This window comes from Coloeus monedula (assembly GCF_965178545.1).
Source record: "Coloeus monedula genome assembly, chromosome: 10".
Classification (NCBI taxonomy): domain Eukaryota; kingdom Metazoa; phylum Chordata; class Aves; order Passeriformes; family Corvidae; genus Coloeus; species Coloeus monedula.
The window spans coordinates 9578637-9596552 of NC_138790.1; the positions used below are offsets into that span (position 1 = coordinate 9578637).

At 42.2% G+C, this 17916-nt stretch overlaps 1 protein-coding gene across 1 annotated transcript in view; it reads left to right on the forward strand.

Moving 5' to 3' along the window:
• The window catches only part of NYAP2 (neuronal tyrosine-phosphorylated phosphoinositide-3-kinase adaptor 2), a gene marked incomplete at its 3' end in the record, with an annotated part of 125402 nt that overhangs the window by 58100 nt on the left and 49386 nt on the right, over positions 1-17916 (forward strand). The window contains exon 3 of the mRNA XM_082287979.1: positions 15517-16614. Coding sequence (XP_082144105.1) covers positions 15517-16614 — 1098 coding nt within the window. The remainder of the gene's footprint in view (positions 1-15516; positions 16615-17916) is intronic.

The window sequence follows — 17916 nt, forward strand, 5'->3', positions numbered from 1 at the left end:
CAACTTGTAAGGAAAATTTTTCTCCGGAGAAAAGCAATTACAGTAACTGTAACCAGGGTTGCAGTCCAGCTGGTCTCTCTCATAAATCTAGTTTTCTCTCAGCTAGACCGGTGGATCTTCACTGTAAATTTGAACTTGTGCTACTCTCATTAAGCAGAGTTTGGGTTAAAGGGATTTAGTGCTGCTTCTGGTTTTGCATGGAGCTGGTTTCCTTTTATTTCCTACTTTAGGGAATAATGTCTTTAACCTGAACTTTGAAATAGTGTCCTCTGCGGTAACCATGACATGTCCTTCCTTATAGCCAGATCTTATTCCCAGATCTTTTCATCCATGCCTACCAAAGGAAGAAGTATCCTTAATGAGCCCTGTTCAAACCTAGTGAGACTAAAGGGACTGACAGATGAGTTCTGGTGGGTTGACCTGTGGGCAGTTTAAGATGCTACTGCTCTGGGCTATCTGCTTGGCCTCCTGCTAACATGACAGCCCAGCGCTGACACAGCACAATGCAGAGTTTTAGGGACATGTCTTTGAGGCACAGGTGCTGCTGCACCCCGTGACAGGAGCTGTGGCAGAGGAGTGGGGAGGCAGGTCTGGCAAGCAACATCCTGCAGTGCAGTCTGTCAGAGCCCTGTGCAGTGAGCATGAGACTTGTGCCATGGCTCTTGCAACAAGCTCCCTCGCAGCGAGGGCCACTTGTCACTGCAGCAGCACTGTGGCCTGCAGTGCTGCTGCAGTGCTGGGGCGTGGGCCTGGGAACAGGAAGGGCAGCGTGGCAGGGCAGCACAGGATGTGCTGCCTCCTGAGCTCCGGCTCCAAGGCATCCTCCCAGAGCACAGGTTCCTCAGCTAGGTGCTCAGTTTGAGCTGCAATGGGTCATTGTGCCTGAGAGGCCTCAGTGCTTGCATACTGTGCACTGTAGGTTTTACAGCTCATTTTCCTCTTTCCTACAGCCTGCACTGTGTTTTGAGCACAGTGTTTTCCCCTGTGGGAAGCTGCAGCTTGGTTCCCATTAGCTGTATGGGTATAATGTGAGCTGGTATTGAGCCGTGTGTAAAGCAGTGTGTTTTCCTCCACATACCTTAATCTGATTCTTGATCTAAGTGCTGCCTTACCCATAATTGTTTGTATGCTGTACTATATCCCTTGCAGCCTGTGAGGCTTGAGAGAGCTTAACTCGAAACTGTGCACATTGGGAGAAGGGCTGGCACTGATGAAAGGAAAAGTCAAAGCCAGAAAAGTCAGGAATTCCAAGCCTTGTTGTCAGTAGAGTGAGGTGGAGCTGGCTCTCAGCTACCATGCCTGACTCCAGAGGAGTGTGTGCCCTGTGTGTCCACTGGCATGGGGATGGATATGGTGTCTTCAGCAGTGTCAGAGCCCTGCAGCTCCAAATGGAACCCTGGCATGTCTTTCCCTTTGCTCAGCCCTTCCCCTCACAGCATCCTTGCTGCCACAGGGATCAGAAGGGTGGAGGGCAGTGCTGGCCTGACTTTGCCTTGGGACTCAGCCCAGCAGCGCCTCTCTCTGTATTTGGCCCCTTTGGTTACTGAAGCACCTTGTTCCCACTGACCTGCATTCAAGCAGGTAGAACATGGCAAAGAGTTTGGTCTGTTCTCTAGTATTTTATAGCTTAGAGATTTTCAAAGCCTTTGCTTTTTGGGGTGTTCGTGGTGGGAATAATTTTTCAGTGCTTTGGGGTTTGTTTTTCTGCTTTTGCCGAGATTTCAATTTGCCCCTCCCTGCAGCTAATCGGTTTTCAGATTGCAGCTCCCAGAGCTGGTTTACTTCCCTGCACCGCCTCCTTCAGCCCTTCATCTTTCCGGGTCTGTTTTCTCATTCCTCAGATAAGCAAGGGCAAGGGGAAAGGAGGGAATGAATACAGCAGTTCTTACAGCTGTTATAATAGTTTTCTGTGCAGAGCAATGAACACAATGTGATTTTTGGAGGGATTTATAAACAAGTTTTGAAGCCACAGAGGGAATATGTTCTTACCCTCAAGGCACATATGCATACTCATTAACATTAATGGAAGCTGCAAGCATTGAACAGAAAAGAGACCAGGCACTGGCAAAAGACACGAAGCTCTGTTACCCACTTGGGAGTCACACATTGCCCAGGACTTGGCAGTTGGCACTTTAGCTGTGTTCTGCTAGTCTGTCCTGTGTACTTAGTGACTTTTCTTTTATTCTTCTTAATTTAGCAATGTTGCTTTATATATTCCTCCTTGCTCATTTCACCATAGGATATTGCTCATTTGCTGAGACTCTGCACCTGGGTTAAAAAAGCCCAAAATTAAATGTGCAGCTCCCCTGCAGTACAGCTATTGCTCTGCTCTCAAGGGTGATGGAAGCTGTGATGTTCTTGATAATGGAAAAGCCTTAATAATGTGAGTTCAGGGAGTGCTTTGCTGATTTACCAGATTAACTGCAAATGCAGCCAGTCCAGGAGGAGCTGCCTGCCCTAAGCTGAGGCCAGCAAGCTCTGCTAAACATTTGTGACTCCTGCTGTGAGCGTGTGGGCTTTTCTGCACGCTCGTGCAGAGCCTCACTGCTTCAGGGCTCAGGAGAGTTTATAAGCCTGGTCACAAGCCCAGGTCCAAACTCCTGGAGAATTCACATCATTCTGCCGTGGAATTAGCAAAACCATCTCAGCAACCTAAGAGCAGTGTTGCGCATAACACAGACATACGATATTGGAGATTTTCTCAGGCTGCTGTCCTCTGACTTTACAGGTCATTGTAGCCCCTGGACATGCCAACACGGCAAGGAAATGTGAGCCACTTATCGATACAGTCACCTGGGATCTAGGAGAGAGTATTAGCACAGGTTCCACATCATATGAAAGTCACTAGGCTGCTTTTAGAGCCAACCTAGCCCTGGAAGTACTCCAGATGTGCTCTTTGAGGTGTCTGAAACAATAATCTCTGCTAGAAAGACCAGAATGAAGAGGGAGTCTCTGAAGAAAGCTGAAGTGTGGGTGGTCTTGTTCACTGCATGATTAATTTGCAGCCTCGATAGACAGACCCTATGTCACTGTAAGGTTTTAATATCAATAAATCCATTCATTGTCAGCAGGTCACTGTACGTCATCATATTTGTGACTTTATTTCATTTTTTATTTTGTTTATACCTCAGGGGACCATAATACTGAAATGTTATTCGCTGAAATACTATGAAATATTAGATTCTTGCATTATTTTGCTTCACTGAATGGCTCTGAAGTCAAGGCCAGGAGAGGAGGGGAGAAGAAATCCAGGTTAATTCTCTTGCCTTATTTTGACAGCACATCATGAATTGTTAAGTAAAATGAAATGCCTCTGAAATTGCAAAAATAACAATCTGAGAATACTCCTACATTTCTGTTTTGCATATAGTCTTTGACATGTTTGTCTGTTAAAGGCATTGTGGACAAATGAGTAAGGGCTTGAAGGATCAGACTGAAATCCTAAAGCCCCTGTTTACTCTCAGAGCTGGTCTGTGATAATAGATATGCCTGGCAAAATTCATTTGGAATTAAAGGAAAAAACCCCACAAAACAAAACTTTTTATTCTACAGCAAATACATTGGATTTCCACCTCTTTGTCTTACCTTATTTTTAACTGGCGCCCTAATTCTGTTCTCACTTTAACAAGCAAATGAGACAAATCCTCATGGAGCGAAGCATGACTGAGCTCTGGACGCATTTTGTGCCGCCTGCACTCACATAGGCTTTACTGGGAATTCACAGTGCTTACAGATTCACATCCCAAGAGATTCAAGTCTAGCTCCAGGTGAGATCCTGTCATGGCCAGCCTCTGTTTCATTGGTAATTTCTTTCTAATGACTGTTTGAATATAGCAGTCTTCATTGGTGGACTGGTTTGCTGTTTTCATCTCTTCCACTTGGCTTAATGCTGGATGACATCGGGCAACATATGCCTGACATGCTGCGACTGTGTTTGGCACTTCATGCTTTTCTGTCCATCCGTGTACAAACAGTGCTATGCTGGGGTAACGTGCACATCACTGACAGCTCCACAGAGCACAGCTTCCTTTCTGCAGTGCCATCAACTTGCCTGGAGGTCACAGTGTACCAGCCTGGGCTTTTCATAGATGCAAAAGGAGAAGAAATAAAACTATGCATGCATAATTTTGGTGCTAATTTTAGTGGCCATAACTTTAAACCACTGGCATGTCAAACAAGAAGCGCATACCCCAAAGTCTGATGTGATTTGTAGCTGGCTGCTAGTTCAGGGAGGGGAAAGGCTGTAAAAAGATGGAGCATGTAAAAAGATGGAGCATGGTGTACTTGATATCAGCACAAGGCATAGCTTAATATCTATTTCCAGTGCAGTGGTATAACATTTGCCATGACTTCTATCGCTTCTCTGAGATAATCATAAATACTCTACCTTCAAGTTCACAGCCCTTTTGCATATAAAAATTGAAGAATTATACCTCCCCTTATGCTTCCTAGTAAAACCAAGCCTGTACTACAAGTACAGGACTCTCTGAGCATAAACATGCGTGGAAAAACCCAACTCTGTTTTGGGAGCAGTATTACCTCTGGGTTGTTGGCCCTAACAGAATTTTGTGGGATTAAGGAGATTGCTGGCATTCTCCCCTACATGCATGGCTGTAAATGGAGCTCTCTCCCATTTCCTCTTGGTAGAATACCAAAGGATGCACTGGCTATAAACCTTGCCATAGAATCACTGGGGTGATGCCAGAAGTCTCGGTTTCAATGAGATTAGGGTTTTTCTTATGACAATAGAAGTCTCTTAACATTTGAATTGTGGTGAATAGGATGGTAAGTAACCTTTTGATTAAAAGAAAAAATCCACAACCATAAAAGCAAACATAGGAAAGTGCGCCAAGCACAAACTTGAAGCTATTGAATTGTGTGGATGCAAAAGTTTGATAATATGTCTAGCCTGTTTATTTTCTTAATTATGAATGTTTGCAAACAAAGGCATGAAAACTCAAAATGTTCTATGATTCTGAATTTGTTCTTTTCTATTAAAGGTGAAATAATTTTTACTGGTGGTGTGGCCAAATATCTGCAGTGACTCATTGCCAAATGATCCTAGTTCTGCAAATGCATGCTTGCACTGTCAGTAAGTGTTATGCCAAATGGAGGCTTGTGTAAAATAATACTAAGCATCATCTCCCAGGGGTGTAAGTGGAGGAACAGCCACTGGCTCAGATGACCTTGAGCATTTGATTTGTCCCTCAGTGTCACAGATTCCTCCTTTGTAACACAGAGATAGTGACAAAAGCTTTGTTTAGTGAGGTAATTTGCAATCAGCTTATCATGAGAGAGTTTCTGCTCACGTTGAAAACTTGAGTGATGGGACACTGCTTTTGTGAGAAGCACTGTAGAAAGAGGCTTTTGAATGAGAAGGGAATATGTGAAAAACAGTCCTTGTTAATGTGAAATTCCACACACCTGGCAGGGTTTCATTTGTGAACTCAGGGCTTGGTTTCACTGTGGAAACCAAGACTTCAAGCAGTTACTTAGTGTAGGAACTGCTCAAGTTCCCTTTCCCAACCTCCTGTTGGTATAACTGATGCTGCAGATTGTGAATAAGGATGGCAAAATCTGAGCCGCCATTATGGTGCAGCTCTGAAATGCTGAATGCCATGGGTTTATAGAACAGACAGTCCCAGGAGATGGTGTGTAACAACCCCCACAGAGCTCAGGCTGTTCTGAGCTGTGCTCTGCCGTAGACGGTGCCTCAGTGCACAGAGCTTCACTTCTGAGAAACAACAAAATGAAATAGGCTGTAAACATTAGGTTGTAGCAATAATGTCTGCTTTCCCCTTCCTTTTTGTGCTCCATCTTTGCCATTTCATCCTCCATCTTGCTTCTCAGGTGGAACAATGAGGTCAGGCCTGACATTTGAAACAGGAGATGGTTCTCCTAAAGCTTGTTTGGAACAAGCATACAGCAAGCATACAACGCTGTCAAAATGGCACCGTCCACTGCAGTTATACCAGGTGAATTTATGGGGATTAGGCCCATCTGCTTGACCCTTGTAGATAACACTATTACAGGCTCTACTAGTTTCACTACACTATCTGCAAATAAATGCAGGATGAAATGATAGAGGCCAGGCACGCAGAGAAGCTCTGAGTGTGAGGCAGCTGATAAAGTGTGGCCTGTTTGTAATCTTGTCAACACTTTATTTAGAGTTGAGGAGGGGAGAGGAGTCACCCCTATGGAGATGGAAGTAAAATTAATAACTGGGAGGCATTTTTCCTAAAGGTGATTACAGTGACTATTTCATACCACTCAGCCTCTGACCATAGTGCTGTTGCTATTACAACTCCAGGCAATGCTGCCTACCTCTGAGCTGCTCTGGCAGTGTTCTGTCCACTTGGCTGTCATCATATTCACCCATTCTGCAGGGTCAGTTTGTGGCCGTTTGGTGGAGGAAAGAGTGCTCCTTTCACTGAACTCTTGTTCATTGTGGCTCATTTGCTTTCTGATACTCCTGCTGTGGTGACTCATCTGACCCTGGCCATCAACCTTAGTGCTTTGTTTTGAAATGTGAGCTCAGTGGTGGCGGAAGGACCTGCCGGATATGTCAGTCAGTGGCAGCAAGAGGCTCTTTGTACAACTACCTCAAGGAAAGAACTGTACAGAGCCCACTGAATTTCTGGGGGAGAGGGGGTTGCTGAAATCTGTTGGTTCCTTGTCGCTGGTTCAGGTGCCAAGGAGGCACAGGAGCCCGTGTGCAGCTGCTGTGCCTGTGGAATAGTTGGACACAGCACATCTCCTGTTGAAGTCCCCATGAGCTCAGTATTCTACACAAGACCACCTTGGTAGGCCTGCCAGTTTGATTTAATGGGCTGCAATTATTTTAGAAGCTCGGCAAACAGATTGTTACTTATATAAGCAAATAATGCATTTGACCTACTTATGTTAGCTGTAAATAGAAGATAGGCATTGCTGTGGATCTGAAAAATGAAGAGTCTCATCTCTGGGTAAATTATTCAAGTCTTTGCATATAGTAATTGCTAGTGTTCTGGTCTGGTTGGTTGTGAACCAAAACAACAAATCAAGTGAGCAAATACAGACTATTTTTCTAGATAAAAAAAAGTAGGTGAGTTGAACTTAACTTCATTTCATTTAGCATTTGTTCTTTCTCTAGCTTGATTTCCTTCTTTACCATTTCTCCAGTAAATAATGTTGGAGTCCACTATTTGGGTGCATGTCCTGGTTTTAGAAATCCCTCAGAGCCAGGAAGTCTTGCAGAGATTTGTTTTGTTCAGTGTGTCTGTAAGCACTGGGTCAGAAAGCCTGTGTGCTGTACCTTCTCCAAGAAGTTCATGAAAGTTCAGCAAATGATTTCCCACATGGTTGCCCTCAGCTGTCATAGCCAGTAATCAATAGCAGTGTTGTTCCTGTGAAGCCAGGAGCTGCATTCAGACTGGAGTCTGCCTCTGTTTACAGGAGCTGATACCGCTGGGACCTTCAGTGCCTTTGTGCAGCAGGTAACACAGAAATAAGCAGCTTACCCCTCAGAGGCTTACTGGTATCAGTGGTGTCCTCTACACACCAAGTTCATGTGATGTACATGTCTAAGGCATGTGTTAATGGGACTCAGCTCTTCCCACACCTCCAGAAGCTTCCCTTTCTGGACAGAGGAGAGATTTTTTCTTTCTACAGGCCAACAGAAATGTTGCTGTACTTGCAGCAATCCCATGGCAAAGCCTGTAGAAACTCAGAGCAAATACAGAGCCTCACCATTCTCTGTGTGATATTCAGGGAAAAGCTACAGGATAGCTGCAGAGAGGGAGAAGGGGCAGCTAGTGCAGCTCCATGAGAACTGCACCGTAGCAAAAATGCTGATTTGGAGGGTGGGGAAGGCTGGTGTCATCCATCATTCTCATTGTGAAATGCAGTCAGTTTGTGGGGAGCTACAAGAATAGAGCAATAGCAGTTAATTTACAGTAAACCAGCAAACTCTTCAGGTTTCATTTTCACAATGGCAGTCAAGGCTCCATAAATGCTGCTATAAACTAGAAGGGCTGATGTTTTTGCTCTGTGGCTGTTTTACTGTACTCTGCTGTGAACATGTTTAACCCCCCAGTGCTTCAGCTCTAGATAGGTTCCTTCACGAGAGACACCAACAAACAAGCACATAGACTTCATAAATTAATTTGTCTGCCTCCATGATTCAGTAGTTCTGTTTGCACACTCTTCCCTAATGATGCTTGTGATAGAGAAATTTCCATACCAATTGCCTTTCTCTATCTAGAATTCCTTCAGAGTATTTAGAGTCACAGAAATTTTTATTGTCACTGTAACTCTGGTTGCAAAATCTGTTTTGCATATTGCAGACTTCAGAATGAACCAGAACTTTGAAAATACTCATTGCATGTGTGGGTGTGAGGATCTTTCCCCAGTAATCCTCCCACCTTTCTGTCCTCAGAGCCTCTTCCACTGGAACTTCTTTAACTTAAACCCATGTAGTGCCAGAGATCTGGCCCCTTGTGTCTGGTCATATTAGTTCAAGGATATTTTTCTAGATGGGTACTCAGAGAGTATCCATCAGAGGGTACTCAGATAGTAACCTGAAAGAAGTTACTATGAGATTTTCGTTTGCCTCCATTTGCACTCAGCACATCAGTTTTCCTGTAAAAGGAGGATGATTCAAATTGACTATTCTTTCCTTAATTATCCAAAGCCTTGCTTTTTCTGCCTTTCCAGGCTTGTGCCAACTGACAATAACTTTTAGCCTCAGTGAATAGTACAGAACAGCTTGATTGCAAATAACTTGTAATTATTTCTCAAATACCCTTTTCTTTTTTTTCTTTGCCTATTCAGTGTTATCTGGAAAAATCAGGGACATCAGTTACTCATTCTTTAAAAAGACTAGGATGTGAAATTCAAAATATAGGAGAGCACGAGGCCGGGCATTCAGGAGGAGACATTCACTTTGTAATGTTTTTAAGTTTTTGGAGACCTTTTCACTGTAGGAAAGGGTAGTAGGCCAGGTAGATGTACAGAGAAGCGAGGGCTGTGAAGGAGAAAACCTGGAAGTCAGTCTGCTCTGGAATGAGGCAGTTTGGGTAGGGAGTCTCTGCGCCATGCTAATACTCCAAAGGTTTTGACATATCCTGGCACCTCTGGGTCTGCCTTTGTCCCAGTGCTGCAGAGCAAAGAATTGGCAGCCCCTGCTGTGCTGGGAGGAGGCTCTGGCAGCAAGGCACTGTGCTCTAGGCTGGCTTTTTTGAGTCCCAGGAAGGTATGGCAAGCCTTGCATACGCAGAGTGTAAAGGCCTGTGGTGTTGGGGCTGGGAGTTCAGTTTTGTGGCCCAGATACACAGCCCTGAGCTGCCCCTGGGAGCAGAATGTCTCCAACCACAGTGCCTGTCAGCTGCAGTGGTTGTACTGCTGGAGTAATGCAGAACAGGATTTAACTGCAGGCCCCAATTCTGCTCTCTGTTGTACTGAGGTTTAATTCTGTAGTATCACTCCTAGAGCCACTAGCTCTCCACCACTTTGAATTAGAGCAGAAATCAATCATTTTAAAAGCAAAAAGAAGTCATAGCCAAAAATAAAGGGACCTGAATACTTTTGAGGAAGTCTCCTTAATCATAGCCTTGAGACATACAAGTGGTATGTCAGTATTATTTTATGACACTGACTTTTAGTTCTTTCATTTTCTGTATAGTTTTGTCCTTTTTAAATGCCCAAATAATTTCCAGTAAGAGCTAATAGATTCAGGAGGGCGTAGAAATATGTACTGCTTGAAACCATTATGCTAAAACCACCTATTGCCTGTTTGAATTAATCAGATGGTTCTTTTATTCCTTCCATGTGCTTCCCTTCTTTTAGAGCATCCTTTAGGAAAGGAGGAGGGAAAGGCCTTGTGTCCGTGAGGACGATGCTGTTTTGAGAGCCAGTTTTTTTCTTGAGAGAAATACATTCTCTGATGTTACTTCGAACTATCGATGATGTTTCAATAATCACTTGTTAAGATGCATCTTTGAGTGTATATTTTATGGCTATTCACAGTGTAGGAATATTTGCCTTCAAATATTCTTGGAGAAGAAAAGATGCATGTTCAACACTGCAATAACTATATTTAATTTTTTTTTTGTTTTCTACTGTTCCTTTCCAATGATAGGAAGCCCTGTGCAAGTTTTGATATAAACAAATTAAAATAAAACCCTTGTATAAAAAACCTTAGAGCCTAACCTGGCAAAAGAGAAATATTGAAAAGTGGCATTAAGGGGTAAAATGGCAGGTGAGGCCCTGTGGCCTGTGAAAAGAGATGAATTAAATTCAGGTCTCCTGAGTGCCGATCTTTTGCACAGTTCAGAGGACTGTGCCTTTTAAAATTCAATTGCACTAAGAATATTCAAACTTCATCTACAGAGATAATGAAATCTGACCCAATATAAGCACTAGTGCACAAATGCACTTAAGATCCTGTGCAACTCTGAGTAACCCCACTGGCTTTAATGAAATGAACTGCTTGTTCATAGTCTTGAACTTGCACATATATGTATAGGCTCTGTGCTACCCTAGAGCTGGATGTTCCCTTATAACTATGTGATCTAAATCAGAATCTGTGCATCTATGATTCAGTATCCAGCACATTCAGGGTTTAATTAAAGAAATTCTATTTCCTTTCACTCCCAGAGGCTCTTTTTGATAGAGGTACCTCCCAAAATAAAGCAAGATTAATTCCTTCTGCATTTAAAGTCACATTTTTAAGAATTTTAAAAAATTTTGGGCCCCAAATCATTCCTCCTTTGAATCTATAGCCTCTTGCAGAAATTGAAAGGGAGGAATTTTCCTGTTACGTGTCGTTTTAATCTCTTTGTTACAGTAAACAGCACAATTCACTGGATTGATCTGTGAAATGCAAAATCTGGAAAATACCCAAAGGACAATATAAAATGACAAAATTAATTTTAATTTTTAGATGTTTTCACTCCTTATACCATGAGCAAATAAGAAACAACAATCTGACAACACCTTTTCATATTTCAGTCTCTCCTTAAAGAATAAAAGAATACTTCAGAAGGATAATACCAGAAGCATTCTGTATTTCCAAAACTAACTATGAAAGGCAGATTATCTGGGTATATCTGAAAGCTATGCATAACCTTTGCGCTACAAATATCTAATTTCAAAAATGTCATATTCTCCTTCTTCAGTAGGGCTTCCATGAGGCTATTTTAAGCACTGTGCTTCTTGCTTCGAGATGAGAACTGGAGTTACTACAGCTACATCTCTTGTTCCCCTTGAAGTTTGTTAGAGCCAGATGATTGCTTGCAAGGAGTGCCCTACTAAACATAGAGAGTTCCTGCCCAAGCAGTGGGAATTCTGAGGAGTTCACTTGTGTTTGCAATGGTCATTGTGCCTCCAGTTTATCAGCTGTGGTAGTTTGGGCGGTTCTGATGCAAACAAGGAGGTGCTGACACAGTGTTCCAAGCTCCTGCAGCTGGGGCAGCTCCTGTGAGGACAAAGGACCATGGAGCAGGTGCTGAGCATCATTCCCTGAGCAACCTCCCATGTGCTCAGACTCCTTACAGGCCTGGTGCTGCCTTGTGTTTGTGTGTGTCTGTAACAGAAGCACTCACAAGAGGTTTGTGGTACACTTTGAGATGGATGTTTGAGGGAGGTTGCACCTGGCGGGGAAAGAAACAGTTCTCACCTTTGTTTCTTCTACTTAGCTTTGGATCAGGACCTGTGTGCTCTGATGTACAAGTGGCAGAGTCTCAACACAAGTTACTGGCAACACTTTCATCAAGGACATAGTAATTCATGTTGAAAAGCACTTAATTACTCCATGTTTAGAGCAGACAACACGGTGGTATGTGTATCACTAATATGCCAGCGCTTTGCTTTTCATAGAAGTTTATGTTCCCAGCAGGCACTGAATGCTTTTTCTGCCTGATAAATGTCAAGTACTTTAACAATCTTGCCTGTTCCTCTCTGGAGATTGCCAAATAATTTACTTTCGTTGGGTGTGGGATCTTGCCAGGGCTTCTGCATTCATGCACATCTATCCCTGACAAATGTTGGTAACATAAGAGCAGCACAAATACTCCCTGCTCCTTTCATTAGCCTTGCACAGCTCTGTTTAGCTGCAGGATTTCTGTTACTTTTCCCTGTTATTCTGGGCTGGAGTGGTAGTTCATGATCCATGTTCCATTAACAGGTGTGCTGTAGAGTTCAGCCCTTGCCATGGAGCTGTGTTTCAGAGTAGAAAGCTTTGTTAAATAACTGTAAGTGTCTTGCACCTTAGCCTTCTTAAAGATAATTCAGTTTGCCTCCTGAATGTCCTTCCGCAGCTGAGGGAGTTCCCAGTAGGTGTGAACAGTTCCTCTGTTCCCAGTAATGATAAAAAGCTTTCTTTGTTATTTACTCTATCCATTTGCCTGTGTGTTTTCTCTAGGAAGTCTTACAGCAGAAAATGTTCATGCTCTGTGCAGCATATAGGAAGCACCTTTTTACCTTTTAAAGTTTGTAAATATTTAAACAATTGAGTTTAAAATTTCAGTTTGAAAAGTCCAATTTGTCAAGAAGGGAAAAAGATCTCAGTAACACATCACCTCCTGAAAATAGATGGTTTAGTAAAATAAACTACAGCAGAGGAAAAATGCTTTAGATAGCAAATGGAAAATAAGTCACCTTGTCATGTTTTACTGTCTCATACAGCAAGACTGGGTCATTTGACCTTTTTGTTGATAATGTCACCAATATATTCTAGGCTAATGCTACATATCATGCAATGGCAGATGAGGCTCTGTGTGTCACTGTGGTGCTTAATTTCAACCCATGCAAAAATACAAGACCAGATGGCAGAATGTCAATCGTTTTTCCTTGACATTTCTCATTTCCTCGTTTGTAATGTAATAACCTGTGGATGTTGTATATGGGATCTCCAGTGCCTAAGGACAGGCTTAGACCATGTCTCAGAACCTCTTCAGCTGGGTAAAAATTGTGAAAATAGAATGAGGGAAGAGGAAAATATGATTTTTCTAGCAATTTAAAAACACAGTACTTGTTACCACTTTTGGCTATTTTAAGAAAAAATATCAGTTAACATTAGCCTTGAATGACCACAGCACATTAACATTCATCCAGATAAAGACATCAAAGAATGGGGTTGTGGCTGTAAAACAGGGCACATTCTCAGCATGACACCTGTGGCACAGATGTAAAAGGCAGCACTGGGAATAGGGATCTGAGGAAGCAGAGGAGCAGCAAATGTTCCTTTCTCAGGTATCCATTAGTTATGGCAGTGTGATGCACAGGGAACTGAAGACTGTGAGAAGCCTTTGTATACAAAATACACAATTTTCAAATGCAGCTCAATTAGAGTTCAGGTCATGTGTGTGTTCACAAATGATAGGCAGTTTGTGCCAGTTTCATTGACTGTCTTCATTTTAATGCCAGCAATCTGAATAAGATTGCTTTTGACAGGGTTGTAAATCAGATTAACAGAGGTTGGAGAGAGGACTGAGATCATGTTTATGCTAGTAGAATATATACAAACATAATATACAAATAAGAGACTAAACAGAAATGTAATCATGATTTAGCTGGAAGCAGGCAAGAAAAATCTGCTGGTACTGTCAGATACATCACAAGTAATATTTTCTGCAAAACCCAAATGATTCTGGTAGCCTACATCTTATTCCCAGAAGTCTAGCCTAATACAGTCAAGAAAATTAACTTGGGTTAATTAAAAAGACAAATTTAAAATTCATTAGGACATACCCACATAGTGAAAAACTATCTAGCTACCAAACACCCTTATCTGTGGTAGTTTTGGCATGTCCCTAGCCTGCTGCAAAGTGGAACACATTAATTGGAACCGTCATGAAAGTGTAATACAATTTTTTGAGTCTTTTTTTTTCTTTTAATTCTGGCAAGATTTCTTTTGCTTTTTGCTCTGTTGTACCTTAGTTACGTGTTAAGCTAAAACAAATGCTGCTGACAAAGAGTAGTCTCATTTCTTTGTATACATACACATTCACAGCTCCTTATTCCTGGACAAAACTTGTTTATCATCTGTCTTTACTGCTATGCCTTGTGGGAATTGAATAGAAGTTATTTAGCAGATCAAAGCAAAAGTGTGAGAAAGTGATAACACTGTTTGAATCCTCCTCTGATAGTGACCAAATCACGTTAGTAAGGTGCTTTAATGCAGGTGTCTTCCAGCTCTGAGCCAGCATCCTCCCAGACTCAAAATGCTGTCTTTGAGCTGGCAGAGCACTGCCTCACTGCTGGCTTTAGTAATATGTTTAAGGCTGTTTCTAAAAGGGGTTTCAACTCCATGAATGCTGCCTGCCTGGTTTAAGGTCAGACATTTGCTGACTGTTTGCTGATGGGTCAGCAGAAGGTGTCTGGAAATTTCTTTGAGCGTTGAGTTCAAAGTGGCAGATATGCAGCGGTGAATTACAAGGAGCAACAAAATTTGGAAATGCAGGAAAGCTGCCATTCTAACCTGGTCACTAGTTTAGTTTTGTGTGTTTGTTTGTCTGTTTGAACTGGGGAACTTACCAATGAGGTATCAACTACCTTCTAGAAATATAAACTAGGTTTAGTGTATGTGATAAATTTTGTTTCTGAACAAGTTTGTTGAGTCTGCTTAGGATAAAAACTGACTTCACTTAAACACTTAATGAGGCATTTTATTAACCCTAACATTTAATGAGATGTTTTATTAGCTCTTTATGCAAAGTGAACAAAATGCAATTTGCATGAGTTTCTTTATTGTTTAATTCATAAAGGATAATTTCCAAGAAACCCTTGACCTCTCATTTCAAATGAATTTCATCTCAATCTTTTGAGTTATAATTTCTAAACCAAGGTTTCTATAAGTAACCTGTGTGGAAAGGATCCGAATCTGTGAGATACTTTGTTATTCCTTGACTTCACAGAAATCTCATTAACAATAGAATAGAGTCAAGATAAACCACTAGGATTATCTCAACAGCAGATTTTACAGTGTGTGTATGAGTATTTTCTTTCTCAGTTAGTGATGACACAATCATTGTGCTTCATGCAAGAAGTTACTATAAATAAAAAGGTCTTCATTCATCACTTTGTCACTGCAGAGTTACATCAGTGTCATTCCAGTATGACTGTCCAGGATCTTAACTGTTCTCTTGGAGCCAAAAGGAGTTCATTTTGACACTAGTGTTATGTCATTGGCAACTCTTTTGGTCTTTAAAATCCCACAGTGATATTTGAAAAGCATAATATTTAAAAATGGAAAGTCCCCTGTCCCAAAGAGTTTGGGAAAGAACAGATGTCTCGGAGGAAGGGAAGTGCTCACTAGTTACTTAATCCTGGAGTGTCAGAGCATTCTGGGGGAAGTCTAGGAGTGTTTTGAATCGAGTGTTATTTTTATAGTGTTCTATTGATGTAATACCAGAGAAAACCAGCAACAAGCTGGTCTCAGGAAATCCATTCCAGAATTATGACACCCTAACAGGGACCCTATAGTTGACAAAGTGTGTTACAGGCTTCTGACTAGTTCATGTTTTGTTCTGTTTTCAGTGTCAGCCAAACCAAGACCTCACAGTGATGAGTACACAAAGAAGATTCCACCTCCTAAGCCGAAACGAAACCCAAACACACAGCTAAGCACATCTTTTGATGAAACATATATCAAAAAGCATGGCCCTATGAAGACAACACTCACTAGGGATGCCTCGCTCTCGCAGGTCAGCAGTCCTGCTCCAGATACAGAGGAAGAAGAGCCTGTTTATATTGAAATGGTTGGGAATATTCTCAGAGACTTCAAAAAAGATGAGGATGACCAAAGCGAAGCAGTCTACGAGGAGATGAAATACCCTATATTTGATGATGTAGGCCAAGATTCAAAATGTCAATGTGAATATGACCATCACACTTGTTCTTCTCAGTGTGCTACTCCCACAGTGCCTGACTTAGATTTCACCAAGTCTTCAGTGCCATCCACTCCCAAGGGCTTGCTTTGTGACATACCCCCGCCATTTCCAAACCTGCTTTCTCACAGACCTCCACTACTGGTGTTCCCACCAGCACCAGTGCAGTGTTCCCCAAATTCTGACGAATCTCCTCTAACTCCACTAGAGGTCACAAAGCTTCCCGTTTTAGAAAATGTGTCTTACATCAAACAGCAAGCTGGAGCTTCTCCATCTTCACTGCCACCTCATACACCAGGACATCAAAAACTGGAGAAAGACCAGACAGTATCTCATGGAACTAGCACCCCTGGGCACACCTCCTCACCTCCTCATCCTTCTACCTTATACAGAACGCAATCTCCACACGGTTATCCTAAAAGTCACTCTGCCTCACCTTCTCCTGTCAGTATGGGTAGGTCTCTTACCCCCTTAAGCCTCAAAAGACCTCCACCTTATGACTCTGTACATTCAGGAAGTCTCTCAAGAAGCTCTCCATCAGTGCCTCATTCTACAGCCAGAAACACATTGCAAGAAGGAGGAAAGATGGTCAGTGTCTCCGTCAGCACCTACGGGTCATCATCTCAGAGCAGTTCCCGTTCTCGGACACCCACCAGTCCTCTGGAGGAACTAACCAGCCTCTTCACCTCAGGACGAAGTCTCCTGAGGAAGTCCTCCAGTGGCAGAAGATCTAAGGAACCTGCAGAAAGTAAGTCCTGGATGTAATTTTTCTTCATTCTTCTTTGTATAATAATATCTGCCACTGTATTTTACTAAATTGAGTGCTTGAAAACATTAAATATCTCAGAAGTCTGAATTCCTTATATAAATTTCTTGTAATGAAAAAAAAAATTATTATTGATAAGATTGCCCTAGTCTTCATACTGTTAAATTTTTAAGGTTTTTAAGTATGTATACTGCACTGCAGAAGTACAATTCATAGCTTGGTCTTGTAAAAAGAGTCAGTTTTCATTAATTTTTCCACAGCTGTAAAGGTTCCATGGGAGTTGGGATCTTCCCACCATGTCACATGCTTTCTTACTTGATGGATGCTAAGACAATATAAGCAGCTTGCGGCAAAATAACCAAACAGTAGCTGTTGAGGGTTATTTGCAAAGATCCACTGATTGCCCTTAACTTCACCAGAAATCCTGGAAAATATGATGGCAACCAGAGGTACCAGCTTAACCTTGGTTAAGCCTTGGGCAAAGGTCAATGTCAGTGATCTTGGAGGTCTTTTCCAACCTAAATGATTCTGTGATCCTGTGTAAACCATTCCTCTCCTTCCATGCTGTGCCATGGAATATCTCTTTCAGTTGGACTGAAAGATGGTTGGGAGGTTGTGCTGTGAATTGATCTGAAAACCAACATGCCCTATAATGCACATAACCTATAAACCCATACAGGAAGAAAAGCACAGAAGGAGAGTGTGCAGGAAAACCTTAAGCCAATATTGACTTGTCATATGCTGTGTCATAAAATCAATGTTCCATATGCATTCAGGTTTACACCATGTACACCATGTACTTCTGAGCTAGTGAAATATGGAAACTCCTTTTGAAATCAACAGGAGTCACATGTGTGAAAGCAGAACCTGGCACCAGTATTTCTGTTGCAGAAATACTCTGTTCCAGAAATGTTCCTGTTCAGTGGGTGTCCTGCAGTGGAAGGTCGTTCTAACACCTCCTGTCTCACTGCAAAGCAGACTTGGGATGCTTTCTCCTGCACTTAAATAAAATCTGTTTATGACTTTGAATTCTTGACACCTGCCTAATGGAAAAGCTGTCTTTGGAGAGCAGCTGATCTTGTGTTTGTGTAGGCACTATATTGTGGCTATTGACAGCTCTAACATATTCAATATGGTATGATAAACTGCGCTGGTTTATACCTGATAAAAGAGAGTGTTCTGGTTTCCAGACTGCTGTATCACTACGGAAGGGAAGTGAATTCCACACTGCATTTCTGGTTGTGTTTGTGCCACTCTGTTATGTCACTCATTGCAGTGTGGTCA